This window comes from Eschrichtius robustus, chromosome 4, assembly GCF_028021215.1.
Source record: "Eschrichtius robustus isolate mEscRob2 chromosome 4, mEscRob2.pri, whole genome shotgun sequence".
Classification (NCBI taxonomy): Eukaryota; Metazoa; Chordata; class Mammalia; order Artiodactyla; family Eschrichtiidae; genus Eschrichtius; species Eschrichtius robustus.
In genome coordinates this window covers 114,619,733-114,635,915 of record NC_090827.1, presented here as the reverse complement: position 1 = coordinate 114,635,915, position 16,183 = coordinate 114,619,733, and the positions used below count along the sequence as shown (strand labels likewise).

General features: G+C 48.6%; 1 protein-coding gene across 3 annotated transcripts in view; it reads right to left on the bottom strand.

Moving 5' to 3' along the window:
• The window catches only part of SLC2A9 (solute carrier family 2 member 9), a 209,077-nt gene that overhangs the window by 17,081 nt on the left and 175,813 nt on the right, over nucleotides 1-16,183 (bottom strand). For all 3 annotated transcript variants that reach the window (XM_068542280.1, XM_068542278.1, XM_068542279.1), the window contains one exon: nucleotides 6,512-6,639. In XM_068542280.1, coding sequence (XP_068398381.1) covers nucleotides 6,512-6,639 — 128 coding nt within the window. The remainder of the gene's footprint in view (nucleotides 1-6,511; nucleotides 6,640-16,183) is intronic.

Here is a 16,183-nt window from a genome sequence, read left to right as displayed (position 1 = left end):
GGTCTTCGTTTCTGTGCGAGGGCTTTCTCTAGTTGCGGCGAGCGGGGGCCACTCTTCATCGCTGTGCGCGGGCCTCTCACTATCGCGGCCTCTCTTGTTGCGGAACACAGGCTCCAGACGCGCAGGCTCAGTAGTTGTGGCTCACGGGCCCAGTTGCTCCGCGGCATGTGGGATCTTCCCGGACCAGGGCTCGAACCCGTGTCCCCTGCATTGGCAGGCGGATTCTCAACCACTGCACCACCAGGGGAGCCCAAAAAATTTTTTTACTTTAAAATAAAATTTAAAAAAAGAAGGAGGGCTTCCCTGGTGGCGCAGTGGTTGAGAATCCGCCTGCCAATGCAGGGGACACGGGTTCGAGCCCTGGTCTGGGAAGATCCCACATGCCGCGGAGCAACTGGGCCCGTAAGCCACAACTACTGAGCCTGCGCGTCTGGAGCCTGTGCTCCGCAACAAGAGAGGCCGCGATAGTGAGAGGCCCGCGCACAGCGATGAAGAGTGGCCCCCGCTCGCCGCAACTAGAGAAAGCCCTCGCACAGAAACGAAGACCCAACACAGCCAAAAATAAAAAAATAAATAAATTAAGAAAAAATTTTTTTTTTTAAATTTTTACTTTTGGCTGCACTACGCAGCTTGTGGGATTTTAGTTCCCCGACCAGGTATTGAAACCGCGCCCTTGGCAGTGAGACCGTGGAGTCCTAACCATCGGACCACCAGGGAATTCCCCTCACATGCTTCTCTGTCCGTGTCACATCTCCCTCTGCCTCCCTCTCATAAGGACACTTATGATGGCATCTGGGGCCACCGTCTCAAGATCTTCTACTTAACCACTTCTACAAAGACAACTTTTCTATATAAGGGAACACTTAGAGGTTCCAGGGATTAGGACCTGATATCTTTGGGGGCCATCATTCAACCTGCTACACCTGGATTCACACATTCATGAATCCCTTCTGATTTGCACCTGTGCTGGGCTGGGGACTGGGCTGTGGACACCCGAGGACTTCAGCTGGCGTCTTGAACCTGAGCATCAACGGCTGGACGACCTTGGACAAATCAAAGACGTGCCCAGCCTCACGCGTCTCAGCTGTACGATGCCCCACAGGTGGCAGCACCTTGTGAGCTACACCCATGGGACTGAGATGTTTCTGTGCACTGGCATCTGTCTCTCACTCTGCTTCTAGGGAACCCGGCCCAGGACAGTGTAGTATCCCGTTTGATCTATACAACCACCCTGTGGACCATTATTTCCATTTTAATTGAAATGGAAACTGAGACCCCCTAGGAGTGAAGGGACCCAGGGGGTGGGCTACTGTGTGTGCTCAGCACCGCGTCGTGGCTCGGAAGGGTCTCTGTGGCTTTGTTGCACGGTCACGTCCACCACCCACCCACGCGAGCTAGGTGTGCAGCAGGAGTGGGAATCCCTGTGGCCAATGCCAGGGTGGAACGCTCGTGACTGATGGGTTGCTACTCCTGGCAAAGGTAAGTCTGTCCCAGCGGAGCGGGCGGGAGGAGAACGGGACTCACTATCCACCAGCAGCCGGAAGCAGCTGCACAACAAGGGTGTGTCTGCGGTTCTGCTGCCAACGATAAAGCTCAGCATTTACACTGGAGTCAAGTCCTCACTTATATCTGGGCCCAAAAGTTCAACCTCGGCATCTAAGCTCTCCCACGATTGGGGACGAATCTTCCTGCCTGGCCCTCCTCCCGATAATACTCCTTCTACACCCCAACACCCTCGGCCACTCTGGACCACTTGGCGTCTCTACACTCAGGATTCACCTCCACAGATCCGAGCCTTTGCTCACGCTGTTGCCTCAGCCTGGGATGCCCTTCCTCTCCATCACCACGGATCTAAGTGCCCCTCATGCTTCGAGGCTGCGCTCCGTGCCTCTTCTCTGAGATGCCTCCCGGGCCAACTGCTACAGCTGGGATAACCTCCCTCTTGTGAGAACTGCTTGGTGTGAGCCCCCTGGGGTTCATATCTGTCCCCTCCCAGAGCCCACCACCGCCCTGGCTTAGAACCTCCCAAGGCTGTGTCCCCAGACCCTCGAGCAATGCCTGGCATGTTGTAGACTTGGCAAGCGTTTATAGAATGAATGAATAAATGAATGAGTATGTGCATTTTGAAGTCTAGGTGGTCTTTCGGGGGGGCGCCCTGGAGGGTCTAGAGAGACTGGGCTTTGAATGTTGGTCCTACTCTTCAGTAACAGCGTGATCTTGGCCTGGTCGTGACACTCAGTGTTACTTCAATGAGATCAAGTGTGTCCCGTGCCCCGTTGTGTGTCCTTGACAGACGCTACCTCCCACTCAGCCATTCATTTGGTTGAGACCAGGCCTCGGGCCACACATCTGGATACAGCATAGCTTAGGGCCCGGCCTGCAGGCTCTGGTCACCTTGTTCCGGAGACAGACACAGAAGTTCACCCTCATAGGCCCATAGTCTTGGCTGGTACAAGGTGGCAGGCTCTAAGGATTGGATTTGGAACGATGGAATCGCCCACCTCCAGCGGCCCTGAGACTCCTGTATCCAGAGGACTCCAAGCGAAGGCTTGCTGATGGCCTGGCAGAGGGGCAGCGAGGGGATTCACGCGCTCACAGTGGGTTCCCTGTCTACACTGGGATGGGCCAGGTCCTCACGAGTCTCTTGTTTCCCATGAGATCCTGCCAGCTTTTCACAACATCCTGCAGACATTTCCAGGCAAGGTCAAGGTCAAGGTCAAGGTCAGGTGGTCCCTCTCTGACGTGGGACCCATGCCTCTCTCCAGCTCTAGCCCCAAATGCCAAAGGCAGTTATGCGATATGAGCCCAGCACCTCCCAGGGAATGGATCAGAGACCTGTCTTCCAGGCCTTCCCCAGACACTTGTCTTTCTTTGCCACCCCCTGTACTTCTCCCTGCATTGCCCCAAGCCCTGAAACCCAAGCTTATAAAGAGTGATTCTCCCAACCCTCCCATGACACCTGTGCCCCGACGTGTCTGAGGAAACAGCTGGTCTGGATGTTCTAAGATGGGCATGCAGACGTGTATCATTTGTGCCTGGTGGGACCTCGGCTCTTTGGGCGGGTGGCACCCCTTCCGCCCCTCAGCCCTTAAACCAGGCTGAGCCCTCCCTTGCCTTATTCCCCTGCTCCAGGCCAGGCTCTCAGCATCCCTGGAGCTGACTCTCTATGAGATTATCCTGAAAGCGTGAATGGATGCATTTTTACATGTGGTGACAGTTTTAGCACGCGACTTTTGCAGGAGGGACATTATAATTCTCGGAGTCCTGGTCCTACTTTGCCCTCAGAGATGTATCATGGCAGGGTGGCCCAGCGTGAGCTGTGACCCCAGGAACCTCTCAGGCTCCCGGAGTTCCCAGGCAGGTGAGCGCCGGGCTGGAAGTGAGCCAGTTGGAATGAACATGATCCCCCAACACGTCTTCAAGGCCTTCAGAAATTGGGTTATTGTGAAAGGAGCGTGAAACCGGTAAAAGCCCTGTGGGTAGAGGAAGAGTACAAGTCCATGGCCATGACCATGTCCTTACTGAGCTCCGGTGCCTCAGGCAAGTCTCCCAAGCCTGCTGAGCCCAACTTTCCTCCTCGAAAAGTGGGCTAGGGTCCTCATCAGGGAAGGACACAAACTTTCTGGCTCTTCCCTTTTGGGACGCAAGGCAGCGTGCATTTCCCCTTAGGTAAGGTGTGGTCGTGTGACTTTCAACCATGGAAAGTTGCACAGAACACACGTCACTGCCATGCCAAGGTCTTAACTGGCAGGTGTGAGACCTGCCACATTCCCTCCACCTGGCATGGGGCAGTTATTTCAGAGAGAAGGGTCCTGCCAGCCAACATCCTTGAGTCGGGAAGCTCTGGGGCAGAATCTCTAGTCTCCCACTGCAGTGAACATTACCACTATCCCAGGTGGTTTAACACCACTGAGGCTTGGGGGCTGTTTCTTCCTGCAGCAAACCCCAGCCCATCCTGACTGATACATGGGGCTGATAAGACTTTCCATGCGGTGGCGTGACTGCACATGTGACCTGGTACATAGTAAATGCTCAGCTGTGGTCACTGTCCTCTCCTCTACCCTTTCCTTGACATGTAAGCCAGCTGCGTACGTTGAGCTAGCACGCACTGAGTGTGAATCTGGACCAGACTCACCGGACTAAGAAAATATCTCAAGGTAAATGCAGTACCACATTCCTATTTGGGAGAAGCTGTGGATGGGCTACGATTTGCCAAATGAACAACGTGAAATAAACGTCACAGAAATCCAGTTTCAGCTGGAGACCTCTCTGAGCGGTTTGTGTGGTGTGTGTGTGTGTGTTTGTGTGTGTGAGTGTGTGTTTAAAGATAAATTAACTGCTCAACCCCAGGTCAAATGGGCTTTTAAAAGAGTCATCTGCTTATAACCAAAGGCTTTTTCCTCCCGTGTCTTACCGGTGAGGGTGAGAGAAGGGGTTCAAACCTGGCTCTGTCATTTCTCTGAGCATCTCTCTGAGGCCCCTGGTCTGTAAAGGGAGAAATACAGGCCCTACCTCCCAACACTGACAGGGCTGAATAGTGCCTGGCACTCAGCAAGCGCTCAGTAAACACTAGCGTTAGTGGCATGTCAGTGCTGTTAACTCCCAAACTGCAGCAGGAAAGTGAGATGCCCCTTTTTGGTCTGGGGGTCCAGAGGTCTTTCATGTCCCCCCAAAATCGCTCAGAAGATGTGGCCTACTTCCAGGACACATAGAGCTTAGTTTGGGTTGTGTGAAGGCTCTAGAATGTCTCACTTAACTTGTAAGGGTGGTGGGGAGATGTGCGTTGGCAAAGAAGCGATTTAAAGCGAATTTTCCCCACAATAATGAATATTTTACTGACCCCCTGGCTCTGCTGGCTTTGAACCAAAGTGGAAAAAGCCATTTAAGGTTTGAAATCCATTGAAAAGACAACTTGTGTTCTGGGTCCAGCCGAGCGAAGGTGCCCCAAGGATGGAGTAAATGGACGAGGAGTGGTCTCTAATTCTCTGGTCCATGGCCTCCCCGTGGCATTTACGTTTCAGAGATGCAACGGCTGTAGCTAAGTCAGGATGCTTTAAAAGTTACATAGTGCGTCAGCCCCTAACTCTGAGACTGAGACAGAGTGGCACATGCAGAATGTTGACGAGGAAGAGGGGGCAGGGCAGAGCCACCGGGTTGGACAGGGACTCAGGACCTGGGGCTGACCCTGTCTGCTCCCTGAGCCTCAGCTTCTCTGCAGGATGGAGAGGATGAGAAACTACAGCTCAGGGCTGCATGAGGGTGACGTGAATTCATAAAGCCACGTGCAGGGGGCCTGGTGCAGAGTAGCTGCTCTATAGCTGGGGATGCAGGAGTACCCATCACGTGGGCCTGCAGCTGGGCCACTGACCTTCACTCAGCCCAGCCTGCAGCAGAGTCTCTGGAATGTGCTGGGCTTGGCACTAGTTAATGAAAAGAGGAGGGTTGAATTAGGCCCCGAAAATGGGTGGTGGGTTCCTTCTCAGAGGTTTCTGATGGATTCTCACCTTCACCAGTGGTGTCACCTGCTCTCTGGGCAGCAGGGAACCCTGTGGCAATTAGGGCAGGGAAGCCTGACCGTCCCTCCTGGAATGTAGCTGGGCCCCTTGCTCTGTGCGGAACACTTGTAAAGTCCTTGTCTTTGTGTTCCTGGCCCTGGAGAACTCTCAGATATTATTTCTTGCCTCTCCTGTCTATTTTGTTCCTTCTGTTCCAACCACACTGGCCTCTTTGCTGTTCCTTACACAGTCCAAGCATGGCCCTGCTTCAGGGCCTTTGTACTTGCTGTTTCTCTGCCGGGACATCTCCATTCCCAGGCTGCTCTCTCACTTTGCTCAGGTCTCTGCTCTGATGTCACCTCCTTTGAGAGGCCTTCCCTGATTGCCCCACCTAAAATAGCATGTCCACCTCTGTTGTTGCTTCCCGTTTCAGCTCCAAGACCATGGAACACAGGCTTTAGCTCCCCTCTATCCTCATTGCCTGAAACAGTGCCGGGCACAAGGTAAGGACTCAGTAAATATGTGTGGAATGGATGAGTGAGTGAATGAATAGATTATTTATGCAAAAAGAACTTGTGTCTGTTTCCTGAGTTATCATTCTCCTGTCAAGGGTGGTCACCCCTGGGACAATGACCCCATTAGCTGTGGTGATGCCGACGACAATGAGGACGCTGCATGCATGGCAGGGTGGCAGCGTGCACTGGAAACATGACACGGACCTTGTCTCACACCAGGACGAGTGCACTGTAAAAATGCAGGTTTGAGATTCTCACCGAGGGTTCCCTGCAGACCCTCAGCGATGGGAAGCCCACTTCTTTTGAGACGGCCCTTAGCATTTAGGAGCAGATCCCGAGCCATGCAGGAGGGAGAAAAAGGATTAAGGATTTAGGCAAACTACATTTTTCCCATCCTTGGGCCAATAGAGTTTCCAGTTGAGAGAGCCTCAGCGTCTGCGTTATGAATCACCCATCACTCGAAGGGGATCTCATGAGCAAGAGCCCCCTTGTTGGTCATACCTGAATGAATGGGAAGACGAGCCCGACGGCAAAGTTGGAGAGCCAATTGACGGTTCCTGCCACCGTGTAGGCAGCTGGCCGCTGCGATTGCTGGAAGAACTCGCCGGTCAGGATGAAGGGGATGCCGCCTGCAACCAGAGCCAGGGCACGGATTAATCCCCCTGGGAAGGTCAGGCCGCCAGCACCCATCTCTACGTGGCAGGGGACCCCCACCCGGTGAGAGCCGGCTCTACCTGGGAGAGTGACGCCTTTGGGAGTGGGTGCTGGAGTTACAGCCTGTAACCCCTAAAGGTAACATAAACCATTCCTCTGACCTGGCCCACCCAAGTGAGAGATGATTCATCCTCTTGGCTTTGCAAATGCCCTCTGAATCAAGCTGTGCTCCTCCACAAATTGAGTACGATGTGTATCAACATGATGTACCAGGCAACTGACACTGAATATATTGTGCTAGGAATGCTTATAATTTATCTTCAGAACAACTGAGTCAGGCAGGTATTGGCTACCATATTCCCTGGATGAGAAAACTGAAGCTCAGAGAGGTTACTTGACTTAGCCAAGGTCACTCAGCTCCTGAGTAGCAGAGCCAAGATTCAGGTTTGGGACTCAGACCTCCAAATCTCAAGATTTTGCTGCTAATCGTTGCTTGAGAGGAGTCCTCCTTTCCTCCTCTCGATTGGACGCCTGGTGGGCCCAGGTCCCTGAGTCGCCCCAGCAGTGCAGCAATAGCAGAAACATCATCGTCATGGGGCGGGACAATTCTTTATTTTGAGAGGCTGTCCTGTGTGATCGAAGAATGTTTCTCACCCCTTGCCTCCAGAAGCCAGGAGTGCCCCTCGTCGCCATGGTAACCCAAACTGCTTGGTCACATTTCCCAGTGCCCCCTGGGCACCACACCTGGCTGAGATTCTCTGAGGTCTGCACCCTCCCCCTCCCGACTGTCCTGCTCAGTGAGACTCAGGATTGGGCCCTGTGACCACGTGCAGGACCTGGGGCTCAGGATGACACCCCCATTCCCCGCCGTCCTCAACAGGAGTCTCCACTCGAATCAGACCTACACCTTGGAGGTCCACAGAAAAGACAGGATGGGTAGTAGAAGGGGAAACCTTGAGGGCCTTTGCCCATCTCAGTTTGGGAACCACTAGGCTTATTCCACTCATTCCATCAAGATTCGGTGATTATTGGCTGTGCTGGGTGGGGCTGGTCCCACAGTCTTGGAGGAGAGTGGCAATGCCCCTGCCCTCCTGAGACTCCCTCATCTGGTGAGGGAGACAAGATGACTTGTTTCTTACAAAGGAAGTGAAGGAACAATAGATAATCGCAGCATGTGATAAGCACTGGAGGAAATGCTCAGGGCAATGGAGGGGGTGGGGATCTAGGTTAATAGTTGTGTGGAGGGCCCTCTGGGCAGGTGATGGTGGAGATGTGGCTTGAAGGAAGAGATGCAGCTTGTGAAGATTTGGGGAAGATCTTGCTAGATTTGGGGAAGATCATGCCGGTGGAGGGATGGGAGGGCTGAGACCCTTAGGGGTGAAAAGGATTGGGTCAAGGTCCAGAACAGAGGCCAGTCTGTCTGGACACCTGAGGGAGGGTAGAGAGGCATGGAATGAGGTGGCAAAGGTGAGCAGGGCCAATTAAGCAGCCTCTGGAGATCAAGGAGAGGGGTTGCCATTGAAGAAAACCAATGAGGGGGTTGAAGTAGGGGTTGATGTGATCGGTTTGCATTTTGTAGAGATCACTGCTGCTTGGAGAAAGGGCTGGAGGATGCAGGGGTGGATGCAGGAGGCTGTTGGGTTATGCAGGAGGAAGTGATGGTGTCTAGAGGGTGCAGATGGTGGCGGTGGGGATGGAAGGAAGGGGCCGAATTTGGGGATTCTCCATCCCATGGACGCAAAGCTCTTAGAGAGAGCGCTGCACACAACCGCAACACTCATCATCAAGTTCAACCAAGCAACCCAAGGTCACAGAGAGGACCACCTCAAGTCCGTGTCTCTCCAGAGTTTTCACAACAATCACCCCAGCATGCTGCCAGCCAGCCTTGGACTCCACACATCAAAAATGACTCAGAATGGACCACCCCCGACCCCTCGCTAGACTGTGAGGCCTCCAGGGCAGGCAGCATCTCCATTTGCCTGCCAGAGAGTAGACAGGCGATTGATATTTACTTACTTGAATTAAATGCTCAACATTCAATTTTGAAAAGCTTTGATATGCAGTTTATTACAAAAGGGGGAGTCTCTTTATCTTAAAGGTATCTGTCAAAATGTGCAAGAACAATGATTGCACGTTGAAATGTGCTAAAACCAACCTTAGGTCTGTAGAGCATGTGATATTGTGTTGTTGGAAAGCGTATGCGTCACACACCCAGTTGGTCCTGCAGATAACACTGCCATGAGCCTTGCTGCATATCCCAGGGGACAGTTCACAGCTATTCTGAAGCCTGAAGAGGGTTGAGGGCTGGTGTTTCACCTTTCCTGAATTTCCTAGGTGTGTTTTGGAAGCATCTGTGGATAACTCAGTTAACATTGGTGCACCAGCTTCCAACGGAGCAGAACGTTGACGAACCTGCCTCCCTGTACTTCCTTTGTGGCTTTAGGGCTGAGGCCATGACTTGTTTATTGGTTATGGCCCTCCTCCCAGCACAGCACCTAGGACACACGTACAGGTGCTCTGTAAAGGTTTTCAGGATCAGTGGAGGAATGATTAAGATACCCTGGGGTTCACAGGACATCTACATCAGGTCTCTTCTCTCTTTCCTTCATCAGGCCTTCAGGCCACCCTCAGAGAACAAATATAAGCAACCATGAGGATCCTACACAGCTCACTGTGCCGATGGGTTTTCATTTCCATTATTTCCTTTGAACCTCACAACCAAAGAAGGTGGTGAGGCATAGTGGGCTTGGGCTCTGTTGTCAGTAAGAACAGGTTGAAGTCCTGGCTCCACCAGATCCCTCTAGCATTCAGATCTCTCACATGTGAAGTATGATAGCAGGGTCTTACTGCTGAGGGTATTTATGAGGATTAAATGAACAACTGTGTGCAAGTACTTAGTACAAGTCTGCCCCATGAGAGGTCCTCAATAAGTGTTACCTACTTAATAATTGTTAGCTACTATGATAATAGTTTAAAACTCCTCTGAATTATTTCCCCCCTTTTTATGAGTTAGCTGAAGCTCAGAGAAGGGGAGTGACAAGCCCAAAGTCTCTTAACAAGGAGTGATGATGATAATGATGATGGTGATGGTAATGATGATGATGGTGGAGATGGTGATGATGGGGTGGTGATGATGATGATGATGATGATGCTAGGGATAATGATGGTGATGATGATGTGGTGGTGATGATGATGGTGATGATGGTAATGATGCTAGTGATAATGATGGTGATGATGGTGATGGTCTTGTTGATGACGCTAGTGAGGATGGTGATAATGACAATGATGCTGATAGAAATGAAGATGATGGTGGTAATGACGATAATAGAGATAATGGTGCTGCTGCAGTTGCTGAATGATGGTGGTGGTAACTATGTGATAGGCATTGGGAAAAGCATTTGACATACATTATTTCATTTAATTATCACTGCTATGTGGTAGTTACTACTATCATTTTTTCCCCATTTAACATATAAAGTAACCTAGGCCTAAGAAAGTTAAGTAATTTCCTCAAATCACATCACTAGTGGGACTCAAACTCAAGGCTGGGTGACTTCCAAGTTTGAGTCTTAAATACTCCATTGTGAAGGAAGCAAGTGTAAGACACTAACAATCTTTAAAATATGTGAAAGGAACTTAGCAGTCTTCATGGTTTTATTTGAATGCTCTCCCAAGTCCTGGAATTCACTTGTTTCTCTTTTGCCTAAAGGCATGCGTGGCCTGATTTCCTGAGTCTCTCATGGTCTGTTTCTTTGAATCCAAGGTAAAATGAGAAGGAATGGGGTTTGATATGGAAACAGAACAGGTTTCTTGCAGGTCCTCTATCTTTGTTTTGTTTTTCAAAATGAAAATAATTTTATTATTTTTTTCTGATTATCATGAGTAATATTTGCTCCTTTTAAACAATTAAGGAAAGCATGCAACATAGAAAGGCATAAAAAGAAAACAAAAATCATCCCTAAACCTTCCACCCAGGATTGATCCCCATTTGTATTTTGGTACTTGGCAAATTGAATGTTGCTATAAAAAAGCCTAGAGCGAGTCTGATATTTCTGCTTTAGTGATTGGCTTTTTCTGCCTGAAGCCCTGAAGAAATCTTTCCTTATCCTTGAAGTTTATAAACTTAACTATGGTGGGTCTTGTGTTGGTCTTCCCATAACCATCTTTCTTAGAACATGGTGTATCCCTTTGACTACAGATTCAGGCTTTATTCATTTCTTAGGTTATACTTTTGAAAACTTCTGTTCTACCTGTTGGATTCTTTATTCTGAGACAATTGTTACCCTTATGTTGGATCAACTTTGTCTCTCTTCTGCACCTATAGTCTCTCAAATGACTTTATTCTCTTGTTTTCTGCATAGATTCCTCACGCCCTGGGCAATCTCTCCCCTCTTTCTCTTCTCTCTTCCTTTCCTTTCTTCCTTCTTCCATGTGCCATGTTGGTGCTTGCCCTGTGCTCCTGTTCTCCTTTCCTACATGTAGAGTGAGGTGCTCCATCCAGATTTCCATCTGCTCTGATATGGCAAGTGATTCATCTTTGGCACTTTTTCTTTTTGTCTCCTGGGTTGTCTTGTCTTTCAAGTCACAGTTTGAGGTGTGAGTACTATCTTCCACTAACTTCTATAAAAGGTGGGAATGGGGTTGTAGGGGGAATGTGGTGAGGGCTGCCGGAAGCCCTTTCTGGGAGGTCTGGGCTCTGCTTTTTCTTTCCTCTGAGATTTTGTGAAGTGACCTGCAGAACCCATTCCACAGGGTCAGGGGGATTTTCTACTTCTGTGGGCTTGGACTGGTCTTCTCAAATTAGGACAAAGTCTTGATAATTGAGAAGCCCCAGGGCCTTTGAGGTTTGCCGTGGGGGAAGGCATCTTTTTATCTTTCCCCAGGATTGCTGACTCACTTCCTTACTCTATTTCCCCCACAGATTAGGGTGTTAGTGAGAGTTCTTAACCGTTTTTGAATCCCCTTCTCTGGTTAGTGATGTTTCTGAGGAGTGGAGACCGAATTCTAGCCCCACACTAGAATTATCCTTAATTGGTGCAAATTTTCAAAATCTATGGTATAATTTTTTTGTTTGGTTGATGGCTAGTTTTTTTTGGTGTAAAGATTTGTTTGGTTGTTATTACTGTTTTTTTTCAAAAAAAAAAGTTTTTTTTTTTCCTGCTCATTTTGTTAGATATTTGGGGGAGGGAGATCCTATAACCAGGCTATACATGACCGTATTTACCTGAAATCCCTTTATAATTAGGTTTTTAAAACCAAGGTATTGGTGTTCCTTTTGGTAGGTGTGTAGATTGCTGCTTATCTTAAAATTATATGCTTCAAAATTAAAGGGCAGTTGAAGACAATACTTTTGTGTAAAGGATTGTGACAAGGGAACGCCTTGTTTAAAATAATCTGTTTGGGGGCCTTTTATTTTGTGGACATTATTATTTGAGAAAAGATTTTACATGCCTGATCTCATTGACTCTTTCTTCACGACCAAACTATGAGTTATGAATTATTATTACAGATTAGGAAACTAAGACTCTAGAAGATGAAGGGCCTTACCTAAGTTACTAGTCCCACTTGTAAGTGTTAGAGTTGGATCTTTTGACCGCAAACCCTGCTTTCTTTTGACTGCAACTTTAAGCTAAAAAGGATAGAAAGATGACAATGAATTTGTGCTGTTGTTTCCCCATATGCCTGGATACAGGATGGAAACAAGACATATTACAGCACTCAATACCTATTAGGCAATAGGTATCATACAATACAACTTAAACACTGAAAATAAGCCCCAATGATGACATCTCTTGTTCAACATATCTTATTATCTTATTTGGCGATTATTTGTTATTTTATTTGGCTATCTTATCCTGGATTCCCCCAGAAGCAAACACTGACAAGTAGTTTATGTGTGAGTTGATCCTAGGAAATACTAGTAAAAGTGTGGGTAACTGAAGGAAGTGAATAAAAGATATGTCATCAACAAGTTACCACTGTGGGCAACCAGAGCTTATTCCAATTGGAGACCCTTGGGAAACTGTGGAAAACACATCTCAGAGCCGTCCCATCTGAGAGGCAAGCGAGCTGGGTATGGATTCACCAAACTTGTCAGTCATCGAATGAAGGTTGCTCTTCGGGCAGTGCTTTTGGCGGCCATAAGATTGGGCTAAGTGACGTCTGTAGGCCCTCAGGGTAAAGGTGCATGTGGTGGCAGCTGTAGGTCCTACTGGGATGCCCTGAAAGGGTTCGGGTTAGGGTTAGAGGGGATTTGAGGAGGGACACCAATCATCTTTGCTACTGACATCTATTCTCCAGGCGTTAGACTTCACGATGGCCACTGCAATATGTATGTCTGATTAGTTAAGTGTTTATATCTTAGACACCTTAGTATTTGCTTCAGGAATGGGAGTAGAACACCATGATTAAGAGCATGGGTGGGATGTAACACTAAGGTTAGAGCATGGGCTAAGGTATCACACTATGGTTAAGAGCATGGGGTAGGGTATCACACTGTGGTTAAGAGCATGGGGTGGGATGTAACACTATGGTTAGAGCATGGGTGGGGTATCACACTATGGTTAAGAGCATGGGTGGGGTATCACACTATGGTTAAGAGCATGGGGTAGGGTATCACACTGTGGTTAAGAGCATGGGGTAGGGTATCACACTATGGTTAAGAGCATGGGGTAGGGTATCACACTGTGGTTAAGAGCATGGGGTGGGATGTAACACTATGGTTAGAGCATGGGGTGGGATGCAACACTATGGTTGGAGCATGGGGTGGGGTGCAACACTATGGTTAGAGCATGGTTGGGGATATCACAATACAGTTAAGAGCATGGGGTGGGGTATCACACTATGGTTAGAGCATGGGGTGGGATGTAACACTATGGTTAGAGCATGGGTGGGGTATCACACTATGGTTAAGAGCATGGGTGGGGTATCACACTATGGTTAAGAGCATGGGGCAGGGCATCACACTATGGTTAGAGCATGGGGTGGGATGCAACACTATGGTTAGAGCATGGGTGGGGTATCACACTATGGTTAAGAGCATGGGTGGGGTGTCACACTATGGTTAAGAGCATGGGGTAGGGTATCACACTGTGGTTAAGAGCATGGGGTAGGGTATCACACTATGGTTAAGAGCATGGGGTAGGGTATCACACTGTGGTTAAGAGCATGGGGTGGGATGTAACACTATGGTTAGAGCATGGGGTGGGATGCAACACTATGGTTAGAGCATGGGGTGGGGTGCAACACTATGGTTAGAGCATGGTTGGGGATATCACAATACGGTTAAGAGCATGGGGTGGGGTATCACACTATGGTTAGAGCATGGGGTAGGGTATCACACTGTGGTTATAGCATGGGGTGGGATGTAACACTATGGTTAGAGCATGGTTGGGGATATCACACTAAGGTTAAGAGCATGGAGTGGGGTATCACACTATGGTTAGAGCATGAGGTAGGGTATCACACTATGGTTAAGAGCATGGGGTAGGGTATCACACTATGGTTAGAGCATGGGGTAGGGTATCACACTGTGGTTATAGCATGGGGTGGGATGTAACACTATGGTTAGAGCATGGGTGGGATATCACACTATGGTTAAGAGCATGGGTGGGGTATCACACTATGGTTAAGAGCATGGGGTAGGGTATCACACTGTGGTTAAGAGCATGGGGTGGGATGTAACACTATGGTTAGAGCATGGGGTGGGATGCAACACTATGGTTGGAGCATGGGGTGGGGTGCAACACTATGGTTAGAGCATGGTTGGGGATATCACAATACGGTTAAGAGCATGGAGTGGGGTATCACACTATGGTTAGAGCATGGGGTGGGATGTAACACTATGGTTAGAGCATGGGTGGGGTATCACACTATGGTTAAGAGCATGGGTGGGGTATCACACTATGGTTAAGAGCATGGGGCAGGGTATCACACTATGGTTAGAGCATGGGGTGGGATGCAACACTATGGTTAGAGCATGGGTGGGGTATCACACTATGGTTAAGAGCATGGGTGGGGTATCACACTATGGTTAAGAGCATGGGGTAGGGTATCACACTGTGGTTAAGAGCATGGGGTAGGGTATCACACTATGGTTAAGAGCATGGGGTAGGGTATCACACTGTGGTTAAGAGCATGGGGTGGGATGTAACACTATGGTTAGAGCATGGGGTGGGATGCAACACTATGGTTAGAGCATGGGGTGGGGTGCAACACTATGGTTAGAGCATGGTTGGGGATATCACAATACGGTTAAGAGCATGGGGTGGGGTATCACACTATGGTTAGAGCATGGGGTAGGGTATCACACTGTGGTTATAGCATGGGGTGGGATGTAACACTATGGTTAGAGCATGGTTGGGGATATCACACTAAGGTTAAGAGCATGGAGTGGGGTATCACACTATGGTTAGAGCATGAGGTAGGGTATCACACTATGGTTAAGAGCATGGGGTAGGGTATCACACTATGGTTAGAGCATGGGGTAGGGTATCACACTGTGGTTATAGCATGGGGTGGGATGTAACACTATGGTTAGAGCATGGGTGGGGTATCACACTATGGTTAAGAGCATGGGGTAGGGTATCACACTGTGGTTATAGCATGGGGTGGGATGTAACACTATGGTTAGAGCATGGTTGGGGATATCACACTAAGGTTAAGAGCATGGAGTGGGGTATCACACTATGGTTAGAGCATGGGGTAGGGTGTGGCACAAAGCTCCTGTCTCTGGCTCACTGCTGTAACAACCAAGCTGTATTGGAGAACCGCGCCCCCTGGTGTCCACCACAAGGAGCCATCTGACACCAGGTCTATTCTCACAACCGTTCTTTCTCCTCTGGAGACAAACCTGATTGAAATTCCCACATTTCTACCTACTGGCTATGTAACCATGGGAAAGGACATCTATGGCTCTCAGTTTTTGCATCTATGAAATGAAGATAACACTACTTCCTACCTCTTAGTATTGTTTTGAGGATCAAATGCAGCCTGCTTAGCAATGTGTGTATGTCGTGTTCCAGCAAACACAGCCCTTGTTATTTATGCCCCCGGCAAGCTTCCCTGCACATTTTCTTTAGCTCCCTTCCTCCTCCTCTGCTGTTTTCTAGCTCTTGCCATGTACCTGAGAAAAATCTCAATTTGTATATAAAAGAAATAAAGGGCAACTGTCCAAACTTTTCTATAATTCATACTTATTAAAATTCTTCAATGGAACCACTATCATCAATTTCAAAAGCCCTTTAAAATGCCTAGAAATCCCTTTAAAAATCTCCATATGTGTGTCCATAAGTCACATAACACTTTAAATACATTTTCCCCTTAAGTACCAGCTTTGAAAAATAGCTTATTAAATTTTTTTAAATCAAATATAATCATTTTGAAAATTCTTTATGGTTAGTTTGCTGTGTTTCTTTTCCTAGACTTAACCTTGTTTGTCCCTTCACTCACCCATTTTCACCCAACATTTATGTACCAAGTCCTGTGCTGAGCATTTTCAGAATCTACTGATCCACATTC